The 14,185-nt window shown below is 36.1% G+C and overlaps 2 protein-coding genes and 1 non-coding gene across 4 annotated transcripts; all 3 read right to left on the bottom strand.

The window, feature by feature from the left end:
* Positions 1-3,021: 3,021 nt before the first annotated feature.
* Positions 3,022-5,975, bottom strand: LOC120634653 (facilitated trehalose transporter Tret1-like). Its single transcript, XM_039905383.1, has 3 exons — positions 5,952-5,975; positions 4,829-4,964; positions 3,022-4,304 (listed from the first exon to the last, which is right to left on the bottom strand). The coding sequence occupies exons 1-3, from the start codon at positions 5,973-5,975 to the stop codon at positions 3,022-3,024; spliced, it is 1,443 nt and encodes a 480-aa protein (XP_039761317.1).
* Positions 5,976-7,124: 1,149 nt separating this feature from the next.
* LOC120634660 (facilitated trehalose transporter Tret1-like) lies at positions 7,125-10,720 on the bottom strand. 2 transcript variants are annotated; one of them, XM_039905392.1, is made up of 3 exons: positions 10,664-10,720; positions 10,053-10,188; positions 7,125-9,647 (listed from the first exon to the last, which is right to left on the bottom strand). In XM_039905392.1, exons 1-3 carry the CDS (start codon positions 10,685-10,687, stop codon positions 8,362-8,364), a joined length of 1,446 nt encoding a protein of 481 aa, XP_039761326.1. In that variant the 5' UTR covers positions 10,688-10,720; the 3' UTR covers positions 7,125-8,361. The 2 variants fall into 2 exon arrangements, with proteins under 2 accessions (XP_039761326.1, XP_039761327.1); XM_039905393.1 differs by lacking the exon at positions 10,664-10,720 and having other exon boundaries at positions 10,057-10,175.
* A 2,945-nt stretch (positions 10,721-13,665) lies between these two features.
* Trnag-gcc lies at positions 13,666-13,736 on the bottom strand. The gene has a single exon. It is a non-coding gene; the product is annotated as a tRNA-Gly (tRNA).
* Positions 13,737-14,185: the final 449 nt, after the last annotated feature.

Below are 14,185 nucleotides of genomic sequence, written 5' to 3'. Positions count from 1 at the left end.
GTCTATCTTTCGCGAGGCGAAATAATTCTACTGCACTCGCGATTCCAGTCCACTCTCTGATATTACGAAGCCAGGACTTTTTTCTGCGACCAACGCCTCTTCATCCTGCAACCTTTCCCATCATAATAAGTTGAAGGAGCTCATATCTCTCGTGCCTTAGCACGTGCCCCAGATATGCAACTTTTCTGATCTTGATGGTGTGCAAAAGTTCACGCCGTTGGTTGACGCGTCGCAGAACTTCCTCATTGGATACTTTGAGAGTCCAACTAATGGCTAACATACGTTTGAATGTCCACATCTCAAATGCTTCTATTTAATTTTCATAATGTTTTTTAAATATATAATATCAGCATGACAAACGACTCACTAACCTCACAATGTAAACAAAATAATTGTTAAAATAATAATAATTACAACAAGACGGCCTAAACAGACGGCCGACTGGCGCAGTGGGCAGCGACCCTGCTTTCTGAGTCCAAGGCAGTGGGTTCGATTCCCACAACTGGAAAATGTTTGTGTGATGAGCATTAAGTGTTTTTCAGTGTCTGGGTGTTTATATGTATTTTCTAAGTATTTATGTATATATAATTCATAAAAATATTCATCAGTCATCTTAGTACCCGTAACACAAGCTACGCTTACTTTGGGGCTAGGTGGCGATGTGTGTATTGTCGTAGTATATTTATTTATTTATTTATTTATTTATTACGTACCAATAGTAACTATTAAGTTAACAACGACTATTATGAGGTATGAATTGAATACTCTAAAACATCGACACAATAGCGCAGAGCAGCTGACTGTATCTTTCTCGCTCGGGTACACTCGGTGGTCCCGAGTTCACCCGATCGAGCCTTTCACCTCAGAGCGTGACAGTTCAGCCTAACGGAAACTGTATGCGGTGCACCAAAAGAAGTATTTACTTCGACAAATTGAATCAAACTCAATACCTCATGCTTGGAACTAACTACTTGACCAACGAGGAAATTTGTCGTGTTCGATCGCATTTTGATATGCATGAGTCGTCCCATCCAATAAGTACAATCAAGGATCCCTACTTTCATATCGATATCCTTAACATATATTTCTAGTTTCAACCTTCACCTAAATTTGCATTCGTCATTGCATATCTACACACAAAGACAAAGGTCTCTTGCCTTTATTTAAATGGAAGAATTTCGACTAAATATTAAATCTGCGCCATCTATTAGATCATTCACAAACTACCGTTCAGTTTCTTGGCATAACCATGTAGGAACGGCGATTTTAATACAATGCCTAGTTGCTACCGATTTAATTTAAATATCGCTTGTTGTTATATTATTTGTCCAATGTACATACGCAGAAATATTAGTGTGTGGTGGTGGTGTCTCTACAAGATAGAGTCAGCACTCAACAGTCATGTGGTAAAACTAAATCACAAACGGTTGAGTATCGAATGTGGTTATCGCCATCATCTCACTACCGTATACTTCTCATGTAATGTACGCATCAAAAGTGCCAACTATGGGCCTACTTGAATAAAGATATTTTTGACTTTCACTTTGACTTTGACTTGTGGATGGACGATCCATAAGTGGTGGATTTACCAACGCTACTACCTTCCTTCATAATTTTAAGACGTGCAGCAAATTAGTATATTATTATGTGTCGTCGGATAGACGAAGCTTGTGAAGTGGTCTGAATAACTTATTCAACATCAAATATTTCTTTATGCAAATAGGCACATAGATGCGTTGATTACATAATGTGTACATAGCAATGAGTAGTGCGTGGGATAACTACATTCGTAAACTTAAAACTAAAGCTACCGCGAGGGTTGCAATCGAACGATGTCGGGTGTTCTTTTTGTTAACACCATCTCACATTGATAATGTTTAAAAAGCAACCAGGTTAGAGCAATAGTTTACACCCAAGCTTTTTCGTTTTCGTAATCCTTTATGCTATTATAGGACTTTTCTAAAAGATTTCACTTAATACAAACTTTGATTTTCAGATCCTCTAGATATCAACCGGTAATTAATTGAAAAATTGTATACAATTGCCTTTAAATGAATTGCTTTTTTTGTGTAATAACTCGAAAATGGTTCATGTCTTTATTTGCGAAGCTATATGCATATTAATGAGGCTAACACTTATTACGCCTGTTATTAAACACAGAGCAATAAGATTGTTTACTATATTTGCTGACGCTGTTATCCAACAAACTCAGATAGTTCTGAGTTCAGATCAGTAGGTAATATAATACAACACTTTTTCGGTTTGGGAGGAGTTAGCAGATAAACAGACATGCGGAAAGCGTGTTTTACAATAATTATGTAGAGATAATGCTACACTTACATCGAACAAATAATTAGATAACCACAGATAATGTTAAGTACCTAAGAGTATGATCCATTTTAAAGCAGTCATAAAGATATAAAAATTATGTACAGCGAATTATTGTATTAAATATAATACTCTTTCTAGAGATAGAGAGACGTCTTGGGTTTGATTCCCAGGTCCGTACTTATGTTACATTTATACATAATAAACTATTGAGGCGTCAATAATATAATTGGTTTGTGGCGGTGATAATAATCATTCTTTACCAATTTTATTATATTTTAGAACATTAAAATATAGGTACTTAAAACTATCACAATATTTTTAACAAAAAAAAAATATGATTCCGAAGCAAAAAAATATAGAATCCTAGAAAAAATTATGATAAGGCCAATTTGACAGCCGGTTGGTGCAGTTGGCTGTATTCTGAGTACACACTATACAAGGCTGTGGGTTCGGTTCCCACAACTGGAAAAATGTTTGTGTTATGAACATGAAAGTTTTACAGTGTCTGTGTGTTTATCTGTATATTATAAGTATTTATGTGTATAATATTCAAAAAAAATTTCATCCGCTATCTTAGTACCCATAACACAAGCTACGCTTACTTCGGGGCTAGATGGCCATGTGTCTATTGCCATAGTATATTTATATATATATATATATATATATATATTTTATTTATTAACACTGATTTTAATGAGATATCATCTTCACTTTTACTTCTTCATCATTGTCAGTAACATATTCGTTGAATTTTCCAAAATTAAAGTAATATTCTATATCTTGGAGAGTTTTATCTTTGGTCTCTGGTAGAATGAAACACAAAACAACTAGCGCTACACCCATGGCTGATCCAAAAAAGGCAAAAGACCCGTACACTTTAACACTCACAAGTAAAAAGGGTGTCACTTGCATGCCAACTATGAGAAACAGTGAAAAAATAATTCCTGATAAAGCTGATCCAACGCCTCTATGAGCTAAAGGAAAGAGCTCACCTAATAGGGCAAGAGGTATGGGAGTACAACCTAAATTGGAAAGAATGAAATATACAGAGAACAACAATATAGGTATCCAAGGTTTATCTTTAGATATGATTCCATTGGCCGTCAGATAAAGGTATAGACAGACGCATGCTAAGATAAATAAAGCTGCAAATCCACTGGTGAACAGAAGAGTTCGCCTTTTCAATACCTTTACTAACGCTGATGAAAACAGAGCACTTGCAGAAATTATAAGATCAATACCTAAAGTGTAGTAGAATGAATCGGTGCTATTTCCGGTGACTTCTTTAACTATTTGTAACGCGTAGGCGGGAAAAATATGCCTACCGCAAGCTTCAAGCAGTAGTCCACAGAAAATCATAACGATCATGGGTTTTATGAAGTCTCTTCTCGTGAAATTATTGTAAAATTCTGATATCTTTTTCGACATAGACGTTGATTTGGTTTCGGTTAACCTTTCTTTTTGTGCTCGAACTAATTCACCTATTTCTCTTCTTGATTCTGCATCTGCACCTCTCAACCAATAAAATGATTTTTCACTAGATTTAAATCTTTTTTTCGAAGCCAACCACGCAGGACTTTCTGGCCACGTGCAGATTATTAATACTGCAGCAATATGTGGTACCAATGCCACAAGGGCAACGTATTTCCAGACTAAATAATTTCCAACGATGTGCACGGTCATATTCCCGAAACATACTGCCGTTGTCTTGAGATTTAAGAACATTCCGCGATTACTAGGACTTGTATATTCTCCAATGACAACCGCTCCTAAAGCAACAGTGGATCCAGCTGTCAATCCGCATAAAACTCTTCCTAACATCAGAACAGTGATGTTGGAGGCGAAGTAAATTAAAGTCCAGCCGATGATCCCTGGTATTATGAAAATTATGTGAGATTTCTTCCTCCCACACCAGTCCATCAGGAATGAGGATATCAGCAACGCTGGTATACTGGAGATTCCTACACATGATGCTGGAACGGAAATATAAAAGATTAGGGGAGTATTGCTAAATATGTTGGTACTATTGGATTTGAAGAGTAAAAGATGTTTGGTTAATTGCTTGACTTGGGTAAATTTCTTTAATTCCCAATTAAACGATTATCATCGGATCTTTATGAGAATGGACGACACATAATTTGGCTTAAGGAGCGATCCACGGTATACTTTAAATTAGAATCTTCAAAGTTGAGCACCCATCAAGCCAAGTTTAGTTATTCTAATTTAGATAGTAAAGTAGATAGAGTGAAATAAGATAAGGATACAGCAGGACAGATGATCCGACGAAAACTAGACAATCCGTTGAAAAAGGAGCACTATTATTAGCGTGAATTGTAATCTAATATTGATAACCTCCCAGCCTGAAGTGGGTCATAAGTGGGTCTATAATGATGATAAAGCCCGCAGAACCAGATTTTAAGGGTTCACGTTCTATCCTTCCCAAAGGATAATACAAAAAGAACGCTAATGATGCAACTAATACATTAAGATTTCTTACCCACCCAAGAAGCAACATGCAGGTCAGCCTTTATCTCAGAGCCTGGAGACAGTATGGCAGGAAGCAGGATCGACGGAAAGCTCAGCACCATACCCTGCCCGAAAATGTTCAGGAGGACTCCCATTACCGCCCATGTCTAAAAGTGCGGTAAAACTTGATGTCGACAGTCCAGAAGTACAAACCACTAATTTATTTAGGCGTAAAATTAAACAGGGTAAAATTCCAGGTAACATAACACGTTGTAGATGCCAAGGGCTAAATGGTAGTGGAATAAAAAAAAGTACTATTGTGTTGTTATTTATTGGGTTGACTGTTTTATTTAATAACGTCTAGTGACGAGCTTGTTACGCAGTAGTGTTACAAGATGGCGCTCTTTCTCTTTATATGGTATAATAAATCGTAGTTAAATTTCATTCAATCGAATAAGTAAACAGAGGTAGATAACCTCATACTTCATCATCCAATGTTTACAAGTTCTTGAATATAATTCATAAGTTGTCTTCTAATTCTTATATGTAACTATTAATGTTATATGTTAAATAATTTATGTTAGTACACTGGTGTTACTGCTACATCGTCTACAACTTTCCTCAATAAATCAGATACCGTTAAGGGTTGCTGCTGTCAACAGAGGAGTTGATCTGTCTTCTATCTTCAGTCTCATTCATCAAATCTAAACGAAATTGGGACAGAATTAAGCTGATACTTTAACCAATAATACAGAATAATTTAAATCGGTTTTTATTTGAAGGAGTTATGCTGTAAAATCCTCAAATATTTCGGGATAAAGAGTATCCCATGTCCTACCTCATAGTATGAACTCAAATCATGCAAAGTTTCATTTGAATTCATTCAGTAGTTTCAGCGTGATGCGTGGCAAAGATACAAAAAGACGTACGGACAGAAATATCATTTTTGGCTTCAGTATTGGGCACAATGTGCCCTCCAAAAAAAAACTGAAAATATTTGCAACTGGTCGACCAACGACCAGTCTGTAACTGGTCAAATTCCATATTTTCCATTTTATTATAAGTATAGATATAGATTTAACCATCTGGTTGTAAACAAACATGTCAGCAATATACATAAATTGAAAGATAAAAGTGCTATGATATAAAAGTACCTGTTTAAGTGCTGGTGCCACCATTTTGCTCCAATTATCATCACCACATTGAACTTACCGTAATTACGATATGAAACTGAGACCATTATGTCTTCATCACACGAGTCATAAACAGCGAACAAGCGTTGAGAAACAATAAAGTTTTATTATAATTCAGATTACCTATCGGGGTAATAAACTGTGTAGATACTTATACACAGGTTCACTGTTCTGAGAGCCACAGTTCGCAGAACGTACCGCTCTTCCGTAGCGTATACCCTATTCCTTCTTTTTAACCCCCGACGCAAAAACGACAGGATGTTATAAGTTTGTCGTGCCATTTTGTCTATCTGTGGCATCGTATTTCCTCGACGGATGAACCAATTTTGATTTTGTTTTTTATGTTTGAAAAGTGAATTGGTCAGGAGTGTTCTTAGCAAAGTTTGGCGAGAATCAGTCCAAGATGGCCGCCACCACAAAATTGATTACATATTTTTTCACAACTCCCTCAAAATGTTTATCTGGCGAAAGGGCTTGAATCTTAGAATACAAACAACATTTTTTTTAGCTATAATAGACTAGCGCTTTACCACAATCTCACCTGATGGAAAGGGTAGATGTGACCTAAGATGGGACGCGCTTGCCTAGAATATGCCTATTCACTCTTGCTTTAAAGATACCCAGGTTGTAAGAATTAGGAAACACAGAACTCGGAAGTGTGTTCCAAACCCCAGCCATGCGTATAAGAAAAGAAGATACAAATCGCTTCGTGAGAGTTTTTGGGATATTAACAACATAGAGGTTACAAATTTCCAATCCAATATGGCCGCCACCACTAAATGTCAAATTATATTTGTTGTTTTCACAACTTCCTCAGGTATGGTATCAAATGACAGGGCTTAAATAATAGAATACTTCACACTATGATACATTTAAATTTTAAATCCAAGATAGCCGGCACCACAAACCTTTTCCACGAGGTTTTGGTAAATCCTATTAACAAACATCTTGTTGACTATTATTTTTGACTCTCTAACATAAGTTCATATCGACACGATTGAGAATAAAATAATTTCCCTAATTAAATAATAAAATTCACCTATTAAGTAGTTCCAATTAAAATCACAGATATAAGTATAGAATCGTATATTAGATTTATTAATATGTGTATATCTTAGCTATAATATTTATTGCACTATAATTTAGCACTGATAGTTGCGTGTTTTACGTTTGCTCGCGTAAAAGAAGCTACGTAGAAATAAAAGTGTCGCACGTTGCTTTGCTTGCATTTTTACTAAGGGAATGTAACGGAGAACACTCGGCCCCGTCCTCCGTGCTACTACTACCATCTAGTGCGATAACCAAAATAGTGGTAGGGAGGGTGTTAGGGAGTACCCATAATCACGCTGGGCAGACTCCCAGCGTGACTATCATGAGGAGACGCCCATAGTCCAGCAGTGGACTGTAATATAGGCTATCAATTATTATAACAATATATCTCTTCATTGCTAACATTGCTAGAAAAAAAATTATATGACCCTAATTAAATTAAATAACACAGTTACAAATACACTGTCACTTTGTTTCGTCTTGAAACAGCGGCAATCTAAATCCATCCAATCTGTATTACCATTCATCGGTACATAAAAATTAACAAGAATAAATAAGAATAAATATTAAGAAAATGAAATTAATAGTTAGGTGCATCCTACATCGAGTGTAAGCGACCCGGTGGCGTTATTAATTCTGATTGAATTCCAGTCGTTCTTAAATATTATAATCATCTTTGTATGTTTTAAATTTTTTATCTACGTACATTATTTTAGATTTTTTTTGCTCATATGTGGTTTCACAAATGTAATAAACCAATAAATAAATACTTAGATATGCCTTTTATACTTTTAATTACAATATATCTACTTATTAATATTTCCTCTGAACTTTTTGCTAAAATGAATAATTTTTCAAAATCGGAAACTGCTCCAGAATTCCGCTAACTTACTCGTGTTTTGGTATTTGTTTGCCACAATTGTATGCAATGCGATGAAATAATTGATAATTAAATGCCTTATTATAAATAAATTATAGAACCTATTTACTAAAGTATATACAAAAAGACTAAGACTAGCGATAAAGACTTTTATATAATAATCGTCTTTTTAATCTCTTTATAATATTTTAAGCAAACAACTATGCAAATATACTTACCTAGTATCTGTGAAATTATCATTTCCTAACCAAAATAATCAGATAAAATTTAATATTACTTTGATACTCACTGTCGTCGTAACCCTGATCTCGGAAAAGAAACGAACGAACTAAAGACCCAGTGGAACTGGGGCCAAGTCATATCATTCGTCTTTGAGCGCATTATCTCGAACGTGATCGTGCAGTTTACAAATAATTTAGTAATAACCAAAAAAAGGATAAATTAGGGTGATTGTATCATTTTAATTTTCGCTTCATCATCATTGTCAATTTTGTCATCTCTAAACTTCCCGAAATTAAAGTAATGCTCAATCTCTTGAAGCGTTCTATCTTTGGTTTCAGGAAGAATGTAGTACATAACGAGTAATGATACGCCCATAGCTGCTCCATAAACCGCGAAAGTCCCATACACTTTAATACTGACTAGTAGATACGGAGTCACTTGCATCGCAATCATGAGCCAAATGGATAAAGTAAGACCTGATATAGCTGCTCCAGCGCCTCGATGCGCCAAAGGATACAATTCACCCAATAATGCAAGGGGTATCGGAGTACAACCTAAATTCGAAAGAATAAAGTACACAGAGAACAATGTTAAAGGTATCCAAGGCTTGTCTTTAGAGATTATTGCATTTGCTGAAAGGAACAAATACAGACAAACGCATGTGAGTGTAAATAAAGCTGCAAAACCACTCCAGAACAAAATTGTCCGACGTTTCATAACTTTCACCAACACTGATGAGAATAAAGCAGTTGCTGTAATAATCATATCGATGCCCAATGTGAAGTAGAACGAATTTGTCTTATTTCCCGTGACTTCTTCTATTATTTGTAACGCGTAAGCGGGGAAATAGTGTCTCCCGCAAGTTTCTAGCAGAATCCCACAGAATATTATTACAATCGTGGGTTTTATGAAGTCTCTCATCGTAAATTTATTAACGAGCTCCAATACTTTTTCAGACATAGACGTTGATATCTCGTAATTTGATTTTTCTTTTTGTGCGCGAATTAGTTCTTCTAACTCCTTCCTTGATTCTGCACTGGTGCCTCTCAGCCAATAGAAGGACTTTTCACTAGATTCAAATTCCTTTCTTGAAGCCAACCAAGCCGGGCTTTCAGGCCACGTCAAAACGATAATAAATGAAATAGCTTGGGGAACCAGACCAATGAGTGCGACCACATTCCAGTTTAAATAGTTGCCTAAAGTGTGAACCAACATATTTCCGAGGCACACTGCTGCTGTTTTAAGATTTAAGAACATGCCTCTGTTTCCTGGACTGCAGTATTCTCCGATAACCACCGCCCCTAGGATAACGGTAGCTGCCCCAGTGAAGCCACACAGAACTCTTCCTAATATCAGAGTATTAATACTAGAGGCGAAGTAGACAAAAATCCATCCAATAATCCCAGGTATCATGACCATTATTTGAGTACGCTTCCTCCCGTACCGATCCATCAAGAATGATGACAGAAGGAATCCGGGCAGTCCTGCTGGTGCGACACATGATGCTGAAAACCAAAATCAAGCTCACATAAATACGACGTGATCACTCGGAGACACAAGTTTCATTTTAAATTAAAAGCGTTTGGGGTTATCTAGAAATGTCAAGATTTGGATCGTTACAGAACAGTTTTAATTTTACGAATGTAGTTCTCGCCATTACCTTACTACCATGTACACATTTTTATTTAATTACACATCAAAAGTGCATTTATGGGCTTTCTATAATAAAGATGTCTTCGAGTTTTACTTTAACGTAATGATACTTTAATTTTCTTCAAAATTAAAATCGAATAAATCTCACGAAGAAAGTTAATTTGATGGTAACTATAGTTGAAAAAATGGCAGTTGGTATCCGATATAACTGTTTAATTTTTGTTACCCTTATTTTATGGAAATTATAGTATACCTACCTACCCAAGATGCCATATTTAGATCAGCTGTTATCTCGGAATCCGGAGACAGTAGAGCAGGAACCAGGATGGACGGGAAACTCAGCACCATACCCTGGCTTAGCATGTTCATGAGCACGCCCATTGCCACCCATGTCTATATAAAAACATTAACATATATTAACCTCACTGCGCTTTGGAATAACTGTCGTTCATCAATATGTTGGACTAAAGGCCTCCCCAATCACCACGCAGGGTAGACGGAATGGATTGCAGTAGATGGTACTAATAGCACAGAGGACACTACTACTGCTTTGGGAAGTTATCTGCCCAGGAAAAAATTCCTGTTATTCATTGAAGAGTTACATCCTCCGAAGGCCTTCGTCAGATCTTCATGAAATTAAAATAGTACAAAGTAATCAACCATTTAATATGAGAAAACAAACAGTTACGTTAAATCGATAGCCGATAAATTTTACAAATATTAAATAATTCTTAGCTCCGAGAGTCTACTTCGGATTCTCATGAAATTAAAACGGCCCAATTAGTCAGCATTTTTATACGAGAAAACAAGTTCAGTCACATGAAAACGATAACCGATTGATTTTACAAATCGGTTAAATTACACCTACCTGTTTAACTGATGGTGCCACCATGTTGGAAGCAACACTATGGCCCGGCACCTTCCGTGAGTAAATTTAATTTGCTACTGGAAGTGCGTCTTTCAGATTCTGCGCATCACAAATCTTGGGGATGTTAAACTTTATGATACGGCATTATGATAATCATATCACTATCTACACAAAGGAGGTTATAACATAGTTTCGCACGGCCAAGTACGGCTTTACTTTGTAGTGACAATAAACAACGTACTTACTGTTGGTATACATAGATATCGTTGACTGAATAAATCTATAAATCAGCATCAATAAAAAAACCGGCAAGCGCGTGTCGGGCCTCACAGAGTAGGGTTCTGTAATGTTTGTTAATATTATTGACACATGTATCAAATGCAGCAATCTACGTATATTTTATAAGACCAAAGCTTTTTTCATTGCTTAGCGGCTTAGCTTTGCAAAAAACAACCATTTAGTTGGCTTTGAGCAGTGACGTGCACTTCATACACGCACGAAAGCACTGCATACCCTAAAATTGAAATAGTATAAGAGCAAGATTTTTTCCATTTTATGCAATTTTCCTGGGGTACGCATACCCTGGTAAGAAACCCAGTGTACGCCACTAACTTTGAGGATGATATTAATGTAATAAAAATGAGCACTATAACACGATGGTATAGCTGGGGCCAATTTGATGAATAGATATTGGAAAAACTATTTCCGTTGCACTAAGCCTATATATATTTCCCTATAAGCCCCTTAGAATGCGATAGAGGTAGCTCAGACCGATTTAACCTTTAAAAATTTTACGAGATCGAGGTTTCGTATTCCCCTGTTTTCTCATCCAAAACTCAGCCGATTCAATTATTTCAAAAGATTACTGCCAGGTTTCTCTTTCTTTATTTTAAGTTATTTTTTTTTTACAAAAATTGTCTCAGCGTCCGATGAACATGGCGGCAAAAGAGTCGGCAAGAGAGTTATTGGTCGTTTAAAGTTTCCGATTTTATAAAGTATGTAGCTTTCCAAGAAAGAAAAATTATAGCGACATATCTACACAGGACTTTGATTTTACGAAAAAAAAAGATTGCTCTAGAGGCATTCATTATCCAGGGTGAAAATAGCGGTATACATTTGAATGGAGAAACCCACCTATACTTTATTCTTAAAGCTTAATTTTTTGCCAACGGATGCCTGAATAGAAAAAATGGTTAACATGCGCCACCCAAAATCTATTTACTTAGACAGAGAAACAGTTTGCACTGCCATATAATACACAATCGAAGTAAGAAATTAAAGAAAGTCAATTTTTTTTAAATTAATATACTTTTGGTCTTTGTGGTTAGGACTTTGGTCTCTCATTCGGAGGAACCGAGTTCGACCTCTAACATTTTAGAGTTTATGCAATGATAATAAATATCGTGATTAAACCTGCATGACTGAGGTTTCCATCATGTGTTAAGTCTATCCATATAACCCTTCCCATTTTGAGAGGAGCTTTGAAGCAGGCCGGTAATAACAATGACAGTGATATCAATTAGTTTCTTAGGTACGGAACCCTACAAAGGAGGTCAAGGGAAATTTTTCACCTTAACAATCAGTTAGAAGTTGTCAATACTTTGTCTAAAGTAGACCCAGGGTTACCTCTCATCAGCATGATCCTCTTGATGTCTTAACCATTCTTGACTACCTAAGTACTTGGCGGAGCGGTAAGCGAGTGGTCTTTTATTCGGAGGTCTCTGGTTCGAATCCTTTTCATTCTGGGAGGAGACCCATGTCCTGTACATGTACATAGGCCTCCTCCCAGAATGAGATGAGCTTAGACCGCTGTCCACCACGCTGGCCAAGTGCGGATTGGTGGACTTCACACGTCTTCGAGGACATTATGGAGAACTCTCGGGCATGCGATTCCTCACGTTGTTTTTCTACACCGGTAAAGCAATTGCTAAATACGCACATAACTAAAAGTGCACGAAAATATACGTGCCGGGTTCGAACTCGGCCCCCCCAAAAGTAAAGCGAAAGTCCTAACAACTGGCCAACAGCGAACTTTACTCTACTAAATAATTTTATAGCTAGTTACTCTTATTCATTCGGTTCTTACACAATTATCTACTTATTATAATCTTGTTGTCAATGATTTTACAAGCCTACAAGAAACTACTTAAATAAAATGCCAAAAGAGCAAACAAAAGCCGCCTTGCCAAATACTTAGTTATGTATTAATACATCTTGATATCTTTAAACACAAGATAATGGACTTTTGAGTTATCGTCTTGAAGCCTGTTGTACTACAGATTTGCTCGCTCGCAATCGAATGCTTATGGGAGTAAAATTAAAGAATTTTAGTCTAAAATTACTTAAAGGCCGGTATGTCATCTATGTACAAGTTGTAATCGTAAACTTGCTATGTTTTGTACTGACTACTGGTAGGGTTGTGATAACAAGTTAAATAAAAAAAAAAAATTAAAAAACAAAATTATATCACTATACCTTTGCCACATAAACCCTGTGTGGTTTGAGACGAGGTGTGTTACCTAGTTGTCATTAATTAACTGTTTTACACTAAGGTGACCCCATTGTAAGAGTTGATGTAGTCTAAAATGCAATTTAATTCCTAATTGGTTGTTGGCATCGTACCGGAACGTTAAATCTTTAATTTGAACGAATTGTTTGCCGGTAGGGCGGTTACTACCCAAGAACCTCCCAAGCCAGACCAAAAATAATTAATTCATTTTAATTATTAATTAAATTATATTTATTTATTTATTTATTTATTTATTTATAATAAATTATAATTTAATTACTCAAATTATTCCTGCCGGGGGTCGAACCCAGGACTTCATATTAATAACATCACAGCACTCATCCTAAAGCTAAATACAAGCGTTTGTAGGAAAAAGTGTAGAGAGCGATAAAACTCACAATTTAGGTTATTATGCAAATGCAAGATATACGGAGTAAAATTTTTAAAATGTATATAAAATAAAAGAAAATATGAAAAAAAAAAAAAAAGTATATGCATCGGCCGGGAATCGAACCCGGGCCGCCCGCGTGGCAGGCGAGCATTCTACCACTGAACCACCGATGCTGTGTTAGTAATAGTAAATTTAGGTATCATATTTAAGATAACAAGATGCAAGAGAAGACCACGTAATATTATATAGTTCAGTAAATAATTACGTTGTACTCGCATTGAAACTTATATATTTTTATGTAAGTTATAAACTAACTTACCTACCGAACCAACGTTTCACGCAGGAGTATTATTAGAAAAGCTTCAAATATTACAGTGACGCGGCGCAGATGAAAAAAAAACGTTTTTTTTTAAATATATGAAGCGAGCAGGTTAATCACCTGAAGTTAACTGACCAAAAAAAAAGTTTCCCTAACTTTTATTCAACATTATAGACACAAAAAAAAAAGGAATAGAGGATGGAAGGCGAATGGGAAATAAATATGGTGGCGAACGGCTAGCGATAAGAGCTCTGCCATTGCAATGTATTATCGTACAAGATTTATGAAATAAAGTTGTAATTA

This window comes from Pararge aegeria, chromosome 24 (genome assembly GCF_905163445.1).
Source record: "Pararge aegeria chromosome 24, ilParAegt1.1, whole genome shotgun sequence".
Lineage (NCBI taxonomy): Eukaryota > Metazoa > Arthropoda > Insecta > Lepidoptera > Nymphalidae > Pararge > Pararge aegeria.
This window is presented reverse-complemented; position numbering and strand designations above follow the sequence as displayed.

Bases quoted from the DNA above. Each gene is read 5' to 3' on its own strand.
- LOC120634653 (XM_039905383.1), bottom strand. From the start codon at position 5,975: ATGGTGGCACCAGCACTTAAACAG. The intron at 4,965-5,951 runs GTACTTTTATAT...CCGCACTTTTAG, and splicing joins TGGCACCAGCACTTAAACAG to ACATGGGCGGTAATGGGAGT. The intron at 4,305-4,828 runs GTAAGAAATCTT...TTTCCGTTCCAG, and splicing joins GCATGTTGCTTCTTGGGTGG to CATCATGTGTAGGAATCTCC.
- LOC120634660 (XM_039905392.1), bottom strand. From the start codon at position 10,687: ATGGTGGCACCATCAGTTAAACAG. The intron at 10,189-10,663 runs GTAGGTGTAATT...GTTTTTATATAG, and splicing joins TGGCACCATCAGTTAAACAG to ACATGGGTGGCAATGGGCGT. The intron at 9,648-10,052 runs GTAGGTATACTA...TTTGGTTTTCAG, and splicing joins AAATATGGCATCTTGGGTAG to CATCATGTGTCGCACCAGCA.